This window comes from Malus sylvestris, chromosome 12, assembly GCF_916048215.2.
Source record: "Malus sylvestris chromosome 12, drMalSylv7.2, whole genome shotgun sequence".
Lineage (NCBI taxonomy): Eukaryota > Viridiplantae > Streptophyta > Magnoliopsida > Rosales > Rosaceae > Malus > Malus sylvestris.
Window position 1 is genome coordinate 18,068,527 of NC_062271.1, and position 13,822 is coordinate 18,082,348.

Genomic DNA, 13,822 nt, shown 5'->3' on the forward strand with positions numbered 1-13,822 from the left:
TCGAAAGTGGCTAACTCAAAAATAGTTAGCCAATTTTGAGCCTTTTTCCAGCCAAACCACGGTGATTTAGCCATCGATAAAGGTACCATTCTCTTCATCTCATCTAGAAGTATGATTTTCATTTTTGAATCACTTGATTTCGTTGCGTATTGAAGAAGTTATTAATGTTTAAAGTTTACCCTGTTTCCGGCGAGTTTTCCAGCAGACCAGTCACCTTTTAGGCTATTTTCCGGCCATCTCTGGCAACCATTGGGCTTCCAAATAGTTATAATCTTTTTCTACACTTTTTTATCTTCATTTTGATATATTATGGGTCGAATTTGGGTAAGAAACGATTGAGTTACGAAACTTTGAAAATTGCCCAAGGAGTTTTTAACGGAATGACCAAAATCATGGATGGTGGACAATCTCAGAGACCATTTCTATTGATTTTCAATCTCAGGGACCATTTCTATTGATTACGCAAATCTCATGGACCATTTTGGCTATTTAGCCCTTAGTTTAAAAAAAATCTTTAACAAAAAAACAAATAGACAAGATTACCATTAGTATTTAATAATAATAGATCTTTGAAATAAAGCCATAATGAAGTTATAAACAGACACCCGAACATCCAGAATTTCACACCTTTCAAATAAATGAATTACACGCTTTGAAAAATCGTGGAATTCTATTACAACAAGGAATTTTACAAGGCAAAGAAAATGGTACATTCAAGGTTGAACAATTTACATTGGCTCCCGATCATGAAGATAAGTAAGATGCAAAACAGAAAAAATCATTGTATATTTAGTAGAAGAAAAGCAGTCATTACCTGAATACCTCAGTTTCCCGGAAAGCAGCATGAATTAAGAACTGTAAGGGGGCACATGCATCACGTTAAGTCTTTGATGGTTTAAGTAATCAATGAAGCTAAAAACTTTCAAACTGGAGTGCTTATGGGGTGTGTTTCGCGGTTGAGAGCATATGGATTGGAAAAACTGAAAAATGCAGTGAATTTGGTTATGCTGAATCTTTTGACCCTTGATGATATAATAACCTATTGAACGCTGCACTTCAGCTTCTCAGCCTCAAGCTCCCGTTTCAAGGAATATTTTCAACACTAGTAAGAAAAGGAAGGATTGAAATCTAAACCTGCTTCAACAGGAATATAGGGAAATAGAGTGATATGAGAACCCATACTTACTTAGTCATTAACCTAAAAAATGCTTCCATAAAGCTTGGGAAATTGGTTTCAGCATGGAATTCATGAACTAGGACTATCTTATCCTTTTGAAACAAAAGCTGCTGATTGTATTTTGCCAATTGACTTGTCTTCTTTCACACCTACTGCATTTCAACCCTCAAATTCATGAAAATAAATAAATAAATAAAACCCCTTTTCCTTTGTCATTTTTCAACACTATGGATAGATGCTTTAAGTGATTACATAATTATCCGCATCAAAATTCTCATAAACTAGTTCTAAAAAAAAACTTTAACGGAATGGGAATATACGTTATTTGTGAGAAAGAGCAGAGGAAATGACAAAATGAGGTATATATGCATCTAGGTGATATAACCCTTCATGTTACTTTTTTTAAGTGCCTAACTAAAATAACTTACCCTTAGCACGGATATACACCTCTTTCATTTCCTCGGCTCTTTCTCACAAATAATGTATATCTCCATTGAATGAAAGTTTCTTCAGAACTAATTTAGTGAGAATTTTGATGCAAATAATCATGTAATCAATTGAAACATCTATGATTGGTGCTGAAAAATGACAAATTGGTGGTTGGTCTTTGTTCATGGAACCGAGGGTTGAAAAGCAACATGTGTGAAAGAAGACAAGTTGATTGGCAAAATACGGTTAACTTTTCTTTCAAAAGGATAAAATAATAACAATTCAGGAATTTCACGTTGAAACCAATTTTCCATCGTTTATGAAAGCATTTTTTAGGTTAAGGACCAAATAATTATGCTTCCATCTCCTAGATTATTCTTAAAAATAGTACATTATGGCCATACAAATATATTAGATTTTGACATCATATGTTCAGGTGTGCAAATGAGAAAATCTCGTGGGCGACGGTTGATGAATAAGAACAACATACGTCAAGTTGTCCAAGAAATATAATTATAATAGGTAACAGAGTGCATTTTTCTAAGATGTATATCTTTTCTTTTTGGTAAGTGTTTAACTCTTGCATTAGCCTATATCTCAATTTCCATGTCGATTAGCACGAGATATGTGTTCGAAGGTGTAAGAGAGAAGAAACAGCGAGCCAGTTAACAATATCTCCTCCCTTTTTACGAGTGGCGATGTAGAACAACAGTCATGACGGTTGGTAACGGCGGTGTAAGGCTTAAGAAACCATGACTAACTTGCTCTTTGAGCACCTTGACCATTACTATATAAAGGTTTCGACCCTTGCTGTTTTCTTGAACAATTTGTCCCACAGAGAGAAGGGTATATCAGTGCGCAAGGACTTCAAAAAATAGTAAAACAGGTAAATATGCAATGTTTCTTAAATCCTTAGTCTAAATTCAACCTTGTTTGTAAATCAGTATTAGTCAGATAATTACCGCTTCAAGCGTCCTTCTTTTTTTCTTCTTTGGAAAGACGGGTTTGTTCCATTTTCATACATACCAGACCGAAGTTTTGATTACGATTAATCTTCTGTTTAATCTCTGTTCTTCAGTTTGATGAGCTGATTGAGATGATGGACACCAAGAGCAAACTGGCTAAGCGACGAAAGGTATCTTCCATAAGATCTCTTGGCTAATTTCTATTAGTTTATCTTCTAAATCTTACTTATGAGCATGCTAATATGCAATGTGAACAAGTTATTGTTCTTCTTTGGTTTCATGCATGACAAAATTCTACAACTGCTCCTGCCCCAGCAAGTCAACAGGAGGACAATGAAGTGTTAGTGCAGACAATAACAAGATTTCTCCATGACCCGAGAACTAACCCTGCACAACCCCCGGAGATCGAGAATAGCTCTCTTCATGTAGGGAAAGATTGCAGCAGACTAGCAGAGAAGCAATTATCTTAAGTAGTAATTGTATTTAGTGCTAATAAGTGACTAATTACTCCTGTGTGAATGTCTACTACAGCAAGGTAAAACTCTTTATCCAGTTTTTATAGTTGTTCCATAACAAAACTCTTTATCCAGTTTTTTATTTACTTATAAATGTCTTTAACAAAAACAAAAAACAAAAAACAAATGGGAAAATTACCATTAGTATATAACAATAATAGACCTTTGAAATAAAGCCATACGAAGTTACGAACAGACACCCGGACATCCAAAATTTCACATCTTTCAATTACAACAGGGAATTTTACAAGGAATAGAAAATGGTACTTTCAAGGTTGAACAATTTACATTGGCTCCCGATCATGAAGATAAGTAAGATGCAAAACAGAAAAAATCGTTGTATATTCAGTAGAAGAAAAGCGGTCATTACCCGAATACCTCAGTTTCCCGGAAAGCAGCATGAATTAAGAACTGTAAGGGGGCACATGCATCTCGTCCAAAACTGTCTTTGATGGTTTAAGTAACCAATGAAGCTAAAAACTTTCAAACTGGAGTGCTTATGGGGTGTGTTTCGTGGTTGAGAGCATATGGATTGGACAAAATGAAAAATGCGGTGAATTTGGTTATGCTGTATCTTTTGACCCCTGATGATATACTAACCTATTGAACGCTGCACTTCAGCTTCTCAGCCTCAAGCTCTTGTTTCAAGGCTTCCATCCGTTTTACTAAGGCCATACTTTCCTGGAAAATATATTCAGGACTTGTAAGAAAAGGAAGGATTCAAACCTAAGGGAATTTTCAAACACACTACACTAGCACATCATTGTCTATCAGAACCAATAAGGGAGAGGAGAGAGAATTTTGACGTAACATCAAAATCTGCAGTTTGTACACATTATTTGGGTGCACAACATAAGTTGGTTTCTAACAAAAGGTAATTAATAATACGAGCAAGCCATCCTCAGCATGATCTCTAATGACCTCTTTAATCAGATTTACTAAAGGGTACATAAAAGTGAATAATATTGAAAGAAGATAAACGTTTATGAGGAAAAAGAACGAAGTTATGAGACATTACAAGAACTTGTGTATTAAGTCTTTTACTGAAAAGAAAGGGGTCACCTTTTGTAGATTCAACAATTTCTGGTTGACGGTAGCAGCATTTCCATCACCCTCCCCAAACAGCCCCTTTATCTGTAAGAAAGACAAACGATTAATCGATCTGCAGTGCAGAGAGATGATCATGTGGTTAGACTAATCCATTCTTTAACAAGTCATTTAACTCAAGGATGCCCTTCCAAAGATTGAACCCAAACCCACGTTGACAGGACTTTAGGGAAATAGAGTGATAGCACCCATACTTTAGTTTTTCCAAAGTGGTTTTAATAATTTTCGATGAAGAGATCACTTTCAAAGACTAATCTTGCTTTGACAATCCTTACTATTTTAAGCATGCAATGACACTCTCCAAAATTCATACGAAAACTCTAGTTGTTGAACAAGTTGTGCAAATTAATTTAAAAGAAAGGAAGAATACGGTGTGAACCTGTTTGAGTTGATTCATACACTTGGTAGCCTTCTCGGCTTCTTCATCGTATTTCAGCCTCCACTCAGCAGATTCATCCATTGCTTCCCTATTCGCAAGGTCGAACTGCCGCCTACAAGATTTCGATAGAACAAACATTTCATTCCATGAAAAATTTATTAACATTTCTGTCAAATGAAGCTCTAAAAATTAAAGGGTACATTTGAGATCATATAATAATAGTAATACAGAGTATGAACCAACAAGATGAGCCAAACCACAAAGTTAGAATTTCTCATCAATCACTAATGGAAAGTAAAATCCAAGAAATTGGGCTTGATTTAATTTAGATTATATCTAAAGTTTCATTCATTCATTCATGGAATCCACAAAACTATGAACCCTCAAAAAAAATAAAAATTGAGATTTGAAGTAGAAAAAGATGAGATGGGAAGCAAAAAGCAAACCTGAGGAGGTCGGCTTCGTCGGAAGAAATGGAATAGTCGATGGTCCAAAGCCGCAAGTAGACGGCAATTCCTAGAAACATGACCAGAACCAAACCCACCAGTATTTTCTTGCTCCCTCCACCTCCGCCCCCCATTTTTTGTGCTCCCAACTCTCAGTCCTTCCTTGCTCAAGCTTCTGTTACCTGTTCTACCTAGGGCTGGAATAAAATACCAAAAATCCCGAACTGAAAATCCCCAAAATTTCGGTACACAATACCGAACCGATTCCGAAATTTTGGTACGGAAATCGGTCTCAAGTTTTCGGGATTTCGGTAATCCCAAACCAAACCGAAAAATATATATATATATTATTTAATTTTTAAATATGTAATTAGAATTTTAATAGTCTTCGGATTCTGTTGAGATTTAATCTCAACCGTTGAATATAAATCAAACCTAGATTTTCTATTGATTCCTTCAAATTCTTGGAAGTTTGTTCCATTGAGAAGCGATGAATGCATGCCAATTTATGCTGAACATGAAAACATTAGATAATGCGAGAGTATGTTGAGCAGACTTTCGTCTTCTCTATTTCTAAACGTTTTCCACTTAACATCATTTTAGTAGCTTAAGTACATTTGATTGGGTTGAACCAATGAATTTAACACTTTAATGATATCGCATAATGAAATTGAAAGGGTCTTCTTCCCCTTAATTATCAAAATTGAATGTTCTTAATGATGCTTGAAACATAGATTAACAAGGTTGTTGTCTTTCCTGATGTGCAGTGCAGATTTGCACTACATATACATGATTTTCCATTGCACAGCCAAGATATGCAGTGCAAATTTGCAATATATACATGATTTTCCACTACACAGCCACGGCCAAATTTTGGTCACTGCACAGCCCAATATATATACATGATTTGCAAAATCTACACACTACACAACCACAGTTAAGTTATTATAGCCGAAAAGTTGAAAAGCCCAAAAATATTTTAAGATTCTCGAAAATTTGGTTTGGGATGGGTCTTGAAATTGAGAATCCCAAAAATTTCGGTTTGAAAATTAAGACTAAAGTTTCGGTTCGGTATCTCATACCGAACCACCCCTAATTCTACCAGCCATCGAAGATAATCATGCGGGTCGGGTAAGATTCTGGCCCATTACCCCATACATTGTTTTTCTCTTTTGGGCCAACTTTTATCAATTTGACCGTAGGGTTTTATTATTTATTTTTAATTTTAAGCTAATGTTAGGTAGATTAAATTTGTGCTAGACAGACTAAATTTGAAAAATTAAATGATCTGTCACGAAAAAAAATAAGTACTTTAATTAAAACTTAATTACTAACCCACTCATCAATTTTTTTTCTTTTAGTCTATAAATTTTATCTTTATAGCTGTACGCTTAATTTTTTTTATTCGCAATGGTAGTGAGGTACAAAACTGAAAGGCCGTCTTTTTTCTCTCTCTCACTCACTAGTTGTTTCCATTTTTTCTTTTAGATGTGTTTGGCCCATAAATTTATTTAGAGAGGACCCGAAATTAATTGATGGATTTAATACCCTTAGAAAATTATGGATGGATTTACACCAAAATGAGTTTCAAACAAATTGAAAGCAGGTATGATGGTGGGAGGATGGCGGGCCTGCCTTTGTCTTATATGTTTTTCTTTCTTAGGTCTCGTTTAGAAATGTGTTTAAAATGAACGGAAATGTTTTCTGTGAAAATATTTTAGAAACTAATTATTAGTAAAAATCTAAATAGATCCTTGAAAAACACTTTATATGAAATGCAAGAAGCACATATCTTGTTTTTTTTTTTTTCAAAAGTACTTAAGGTATTTTGGAACCCAAAATCAATTTCATCAAAAGTGTTTTATTTTAAAAACACTTTCAAACGAGCCCTTAGTTTGCGACCGGTGTCGAATTTGAATAGGGACAAAATTGAAAATTAAGATGTCAAAAAATAGTTTTGGGTGATCTCATAAAGGTGTGGAGTTTAAAGGGTTAATTACACTAACTCCCCTGAGGTTTATCTTATTTTCACAAAAACCCCTCACATTTGAATCATTATACTAATACCCCTGAAGTTCTAATTCACTTTCACATAACTCCTCTAGGGCTAACATCACCTTAAAATAATTTCTTAAAGACAAATTTGCCCTCATAATTAATAATGAAGGCAAATTTGTCTTTAAAAAAATATTTTAAGGTGATGTTAGCCCTAGAGGGGTTATGTGAAAGTGAATTAGAACCTCATGGGGCATTTGTGTAATGTTCCAAACGTGAGGGAATTTTTGTGAAAACAAAATAAACCTCAGAGAGAATTAGTGTAATTAACTCAGAGTTTAAATATGAAAAAACTCTAATAACAAGGTTTTATCTTTGTGTAGGCTACTCGGTACTAAAACTTATCTATAATGTGTATACTATTAAACTCATGTATATATCGCTATGCTAACTATGGATGCAAATTTTCGCCTTCTTCTTCTTGGATGAAAATGCACTTGCAAAACAATTAGCACCTAAGGTCAAGGCCAATAACTTCACGGGCCCACGATGAATGGGGGGGCTTTAGCCGAAGAACCTCCTATGCCAAAATTAAAATTTGAGAGAGAAAATGTTTAGAGAATTTTAGTAGAAGAATGGACTTAGTTTTTGGAGAAATGAGGAGGTATATATAGGGGTGTGGTAGGCCATATTTGGAGAAATAGGGACCATCCACTTATGGTGGTGATTTGGATGTAATTGTAATCAATTAGGCAAATAATCAATTAATTGGGTAATCAATCATAATTTAAAAAGAATAATGTGGGGGTTACCTTTTAAGGAGGATTTGATGCAGATTGATGAAAAATGTTTTGAATAAATACCATATAGGTCACCTTTGACCTTGATTGAGCCGTTATTGTTAGCTGCTTGCACGTGAGAATCCTGATGTGCCTCGAGGATAATTTTGTTAATTTCACCCAAAAGTCCACGTGTCGCCTCCATAATTTTCTTGATTATTTTTTGCTACACACTAACTTCTCATGTGTCGAACTCCACATGTTTGTCTTTCTTCACCACATTGTACGTAAATCTCTTTCTTTTCAACCAAAGTTACTTTGCTCATGACGAGAAAAAAAGACACATGAAAGTATACACCACATTACATCATACAATGAGAGAGAGAAACACGTAAGTGTATACACTCAGTTGGTTGTCCTCGTATGTATACACTCATAAGGTTTGATTTTGTCATCCTCATATGTATTTCTTTATTTGTTTTAATAAGAATAGTGGATCAGTAGGCTCCAGCCGAGGAATTAATATTGCCTCATCTTCTTCTATTAAAATGTATATAAACACAAAGTTTCATGTAATTACCCTCCTAAACCCAACCCAAGTTGTTTCTCTCTTGTTCGTATAAATTACAAAAAAGTTGCTTTTTTTTGTTCACCATGGTATTTGCCATGCTAATTACCCATCAGGAAAAGTAGAAGAGTGAAAGCAACAATCTAACGTGAGGCATTTTGCTCTGGGCATGTTTTGGATTCGTCGTTTTTACGCAAGCAAAATGATGAGAGGGGAAAATAACAAGTGGAAATCGGAAAAAACAAAGGGCGGTGAAAAAGAAACCAAGCAGCGCCCTTGGTTTTGCTGATTTATTGTTAAGCTTTAGTACTAAATTCATTAATTGTTGTTCTTTGGATAATATATCAATTATAAACCCGTTCCCGTTAAAGTTTAATTAACTTATTCTTGTGGCATTTTATTTTTTGGGTCCAATGTTGCTTATAGTTTTGGGTTTAAGATAGATAATTATTTGGTCAATGATGATTTGGACATGCTGCTGGTTATTTGATCAAGGATGAATTTGGACATGCTGCTGCTTATCGTTTTCTAATATATATTTTTGAAGAAGTGTGCTCTGATAGCCACTCGTTTGATGTAATAGTTTTAAAAATACTTTTTTTTTGTTAAACAAATGATATTATTTATATTAAGAGGAGGGGATGGCTTAACCTCATAATAGGCTAGCAATAATGTGGTTCAAATTCGCATTTTGCGAAAATCGGATCTACGACCTCTCCCTTATAAATGAAAAGGAATACCAATAAATCATAGTATTAAGTGGCATAAATACTTATGTTATTAAAATATTATTTAGTTTAATGAAGGAGCAATGTTTATTGTTAATCACTATTTATTCTTTCGAATAATATGTATAATCAATAATAGAATTCAAGGAATTATGTTAACGTAAGAGACAAATGATCTAAGTTGTTAGATCATTGAGACCTTTCTCTTGTGATCATAGCTGAAATGTTCCTAACAATAGAATTGTTAATTGGGCATTGACAATTCGCTAATGTTTAATGTGTTATGTCAACTCAATCAGGAATATGACTTGTCTCAAGTCATCGGTGCGAGATGCTAAGACAAACACATATGTGCTTAAAAGGTATTTGAGTATATCAAACAACAATCAACAAAGAGTTCTTATATACATGTCATGTAAGAACTCATAAGTTGTAATAGTGCAAATTAGTCATTTGATCTGAGACATAACAGTTGCCTTGTGGGTACGTCTTTCATCATTCGACAATGTAACAAAGACCATGTTTCATCTTGGGCATGTTCTTAGCATTGTTAGGATTAGTGATTTCATAAAGACATGTGAGCTTACAACAATGGATCTCTAACCTTCAATCGTAGAAGAAGAATTATATGCATATGATTTGGGAGTGTTTTGCCAAAGTGCATGAATCTGATTTAGGAAAGAAGTTCTAGATCATATTTACAGGAATCGTACGAAAAATAAATACATTGGGTAGTAGGCATGAAGAACTATCACCTAAAACAATGTAATAAAGAGAATTGACTTAGAGAATGACCATATTGTATTGCATTAGGCCAGCTCTTCTATTTAGCTTGGGTGTCATGATATACTGCTAAGTATCACTCATGGCTTGGCTTGTGGAAGCCTTGAAGATTAGCAATAACTAATCTTTATCATAAGAAAAATTAAAAGTAAGTTTTAATTCACTATAGATTAGTAAGAATTACAATCACCCACTACCTTGCTAACTATAACCTAATGAATTGTACATCGTGTAAGGATGAGATTGAAGAAATATAAATGAGATGGTGAAATACAATTAAACAATTTAATTGAGTGTGGTTAAGATTAATTAACATGGTCGCCGGCCATACTAGAGGAAGATCTAGGTTTTTCTCTTACTACGCTTTGAATTTTGTGGGTTAAAGGTTTGTTTTTGAGTGCATACTTTCATTAATTCCGCCTCTAATATTTAATTTCATTGCATGTGATGCTCAAATAAATCTTAAATGAACAAACTTTTTCCTTCGTCCAGTTTTTACCATTTTATGTGAATAGTTTGTGTAATATTATTTAAGGTATTCTAGAAGGGTTGACAAAATAGTGAGATCGATGCTGACTTATGAGGATTTTGGCCTATGTTGATTCATGGAGCGCATGAAATTGGAAAATTAACATACAAAATTTCATTGCACAAATCATAAGGATTTGAATATCAGAGTTTCGTTCTCCTAGGGTTAGAATCCAGAAAATCGTGATTATTCAATTTCAATCTTAATTCTACCGTGGAAGAGAAAGTACAAAGAAAAAAGTTGAATGACTATTTGCTATTGGATTTATATCAAACAGTAGGTGACTACAATTTTCTTAAACTGTGGAGTCAAGGAGAACAAGTTTATCATATCAAATAATCTCTTATAACAAAGTAAATTCTAATTTTCTAAAACATATTGTATTTGCTTTTCTGCTTTCATGATTTTTATCAACTAAATATAAACTCTGTTAAAATTCAAATATATTGGTGCAAACAGACCCTAAAGCTTCTTTAATTTTAGCTACCTGTCGAAGATGGGCAGTAAAATATGGATCCAGTCAAGAGTCCATAAGAAATAATTCCAATTTTTTTATCGGACATAAAACCAAAAGGCTTAAGCGACCAATTCAACAAAACAAATCAAAAATAAAGAAATATCATTAATTTAGTGTCGGAAATTTAAAACTACTACTTATTATTACGATTTAATAATATTTTTTTATTAAAAATAAATACGAATTATATTATTATTAGTTTATTATAAAACTAAACTGACTGCTCTTTTCGTAACGTAGATAATATTGGGCGTTAATAAAAACTTAAAAAATAAAAAATTTCATCACTTCTATTAAAATACATAATGTACTACTTGTGTTCCTATCACAGCTAAAAATTTCTTCTTTCTAGATCCTTTGGATATACATGTTGACAAAATGGCGACATCCCAGAAAACTCCAACGAGTTTCTCTGCCTACAAAAAGATGACAGACACTTTTTATGACTGTTTTAAGCCTGTAAATAACAAGTACCAACAACGACCGAAGACTACAAACAAATCTCAACAAATTAAAATAGTGTTAACTGCAGACACCACAAGATAGTGTGATAATGAGGGACGAAGTTTTAATTTTCTCTTTACCAAAAAAAAAATATTAATTTTTTCATACTGCATTTTGTGATTTCTGAATTATATTAATTAATTTATTTTTATTAATTTTACAGTCTAGTTAGGGTTGATGTGACATAAACTAAACTCACATTCATGAACATGTTGACTGTTAATCTCACTGTTTAGTAGTTTACTCTTTTAATCTGTGCCTTAAATATGAATCCAATTTATACCGCGTCAGCACTCACATCTAACTATACGGTGAAATTGAAAAGAGAAGTTACATGCGAAAATTGAAACTTCACTCGTATTACAAATGACCTTAAACCGCGTATAAAATGCTATTAATTAAAAAAAAAAAAGAAGACTATGAAAACAAATATTTTCCCTTTATATATGTAATAAATGACTATAAAATTTTGACTAATATATTCCACGTTGTAGTCTTATTTAATTCTATGTCGTTTTATTTCGTTTTATTTTTTTTTATTTTTTTAACAAATAATACCATTACACTAAAAAAAAATGAGTGAGTTTAACCTCATAATGAGATAGTAATAACATATTTCAAATTCGTCTTTACCATTCAAACCTAACGTAGTCAACCAACCGTAACTAAGTTTTTCTCCACAAGTTGGATAGGGGGGGCAATCGTCATCCCAATGGACATAAATTCAGCTTCCAAGCTTTGTTCTAGCTCCTCTGTATCTTTTATACCTACCACCCCTACCAACCGAACCTTCCTTCTAATTTCCTCTACATCTTCAACACTTCAATCCATCAATCCTATCATCCTTAACAATAATAACAAAAAAAATTAATTCCTTTTTTTTCTTTTTTTTTGTTTGTTTTGCTAGTACCATTATTGTTTTCACAACCTGGAGAAAAACAAAAATACCATCATCATTTGAAACCTAAATATGATCAAACTTGGCAATTTATGAGTACCCGAAAAATGAAACGGCAAAATTTAACTGCTACAGACAAGATGGATCATACGAATACAAGTAACTTAGTAACTCGAAGACATTTTCACTACTGGTAACTCAAAAGCTGTCAGTTTTACATTCATGATCAGGTCCTCTAGTAAAATTCAGGCACCCAAAACAAAATCAAACCCACAAAAATAAAGATTAAAAGTTAAAACCCACCAAACAAAACCACAAACATTTATGATCCAACAAGTTTAACCGAGATCACAGATAATATAATTTAAATTAGAGATTAGTCATTGACTTAATTTTTTTTTTTTTCTGGCCTACCCAAAATTTCAAGTAAATTAAGTCTCTGTTTTTGTCTTAAACTCTTAATTTTTTTGCTAATCTTCGAACCCAACTTTTTCCCAAATTGCGTTTCTCACCCTCCTCAAATCTCTGCCTTTCAGAGTCCTCCCAATCCCTTCGTGAACAGAAAACGAAGCCCCTCTCATCCTCGCCAAGTACTCGTGAGGTGGGACCCTCCCATACCCGCTGTCGTTGTCGTCGTCGGCACCGTAGAAATCCCCACCGCCGTCTTCACCACTTTCCAGCTTCCTCTGCTCTTTGTAACCCTCCTTGAGAATCTCGGACCAGTCCGGAATGTTCACCGGCAACGATGATGACGTCACCACCTTGGCGGCGCCACCCATCTCCGCCACGCTCATGCTCATCACCATCATCTTCCTCCCCATTTTCTTCGGCTCTCTGCGGCTGGGAACTGAGCTCTTCTTGGACTCTGCAACTGGGCTGGATGACGAGTTCCCGATATCCGCCTCGTCGAACTCGAATAGCCCATCCGAGCCAATTGGGCTGTCGTCCGTCGACGGGGCTGGAAAAATGGAACTGGGTTTTCCATAAAAGGAGGACTTCCTCGACGCCATTGATGGAGAAGCAAGCTTCGAGTTATCTTGTCTCTCTGACTATGCTCTGTTTTCAGTTGGGACTTTTTTGTCTTCTAATTTTTTTGGGGTGGTTTTATGCAAAATTTATGCCCAAAATGTGGATTGCTCTGCGTTTTATAAGTGTGAGAAATGTGGATAAGCTCCCTCTATTTCTCTCTCATCGTACAAACTACAAAGTTACATTTGTCATGCTACAAGACAAAAAGGGTAAGTGATAGAGTGTGTGTATCCTCATTGTTTAGCATGGGGATGGGTGCTCATCATTTTCATTTTCATGCTCTAATTGCTTCTTTTGCTTTTTTTACTTTTTATGGTGCAAAATGATTAGTGTTGTACACCAATTAGTTTACTTTGTTTTAATCTTGATTTAACTTCTTAATCATGGTTACTTCATGTGTAAGTATATAAAAAACGCTTCACCATTTTACTCTCTGAAGCTTAAAATTTGTTTTGTTTTGATTTGTGGACTCTT

The 13,822-nt window shown here is 34.2% G+C and overlaps 2 protein-coding genes across 3 annotated transcripts; both read right to left on the reverse strand.

Moving 5' to 3' along the window:
* Positions 1–539: 539 nt before the first annotated feature.
* LOC126594259 (uncharacterized) lies at positions 540–5,335 on the reverse strand. 2 transcript variants are annotated; one of them, XR_007613189.1, is made up of 5 exons: positions 5,019–5,335; positions 4,573–4,684; positions 4,149–4,220; positions 3,457–3,767; positions 540–814 (listed from the first exon to the last, which is right to left on the reverse strand). XR_007613189.1 is itself a non-coding variant. In XM_050260500.1 (4 exons), exons 1-4 carry the CDS (start codon positions 5,150–5,152, stop codon positions 3,687–3,689), a joined length of 399 nt encoding a protein of 132 aa, XP_050116457.1. In that variant the 5' UTR covers positions 5,153–5,335; the 3' UTR covers positions 3,214–3,686. The 2 variants fall into 2 exon arrangements, 1 of the variants encoding a protein (XP_050116457.1); XM_050260500.1 differs by lacking the exon at positions 540–814 and having other exon boundaries at positions 3,214–3,767.
* Positions 5,336–12,479: 7,144 nt separating this feature from the next.
* LOC126591853 (uncharacterized) lies at positions 12,480–13,442 on the reverse strand. Its single transcript, XM_050257561.1, has one exon. The coding sequence runs from the start codon at positions 13,327–13,329 to the stop codon at positions 12,790–12,792; it is 540 nt and encodes a 179-aa protein (XP_050113518.1). The 5' UTR covers positions 13,330–13,442; the 3' UTR covers positions 12,480–12,789.
* Between the last annotated feature and the right edge of the window lie 380 nt (positions 13,443–13,822).

Bases quoted from the DNA above. Each gene is read 5' to 3' on its own strand.
- LOC126591853 (XM_050257561.1), bottom strand. From the start codon at position 13,329: ATGGCGTCGAGGAAGTCCTCCTTTTATGGAAAACCCAGTTCCATTTTT.
- LOC126594259 (XM_050260500.1), bottom strand. From the start codon at position 5,152: ATGGGGGGCGGAGGTGGAGGGAGCAAGAAAATACTGGTGGGTTTGGTT. The intron at 4,221-4,572 runs GTTCACACCGTA...TCTTTCTTACAG, and splicing joins GTATGAATCAACTCAAACAG to ATAAAGGGGCTGTTTGGGGA. The intron at 3,768-4,148 runs GTGACCCCTTTC...TATATTTTCCAG, and splicing joins AATTGTTGAATCTACAAAAG to GAAAGTATGGCCTTAGTAAA.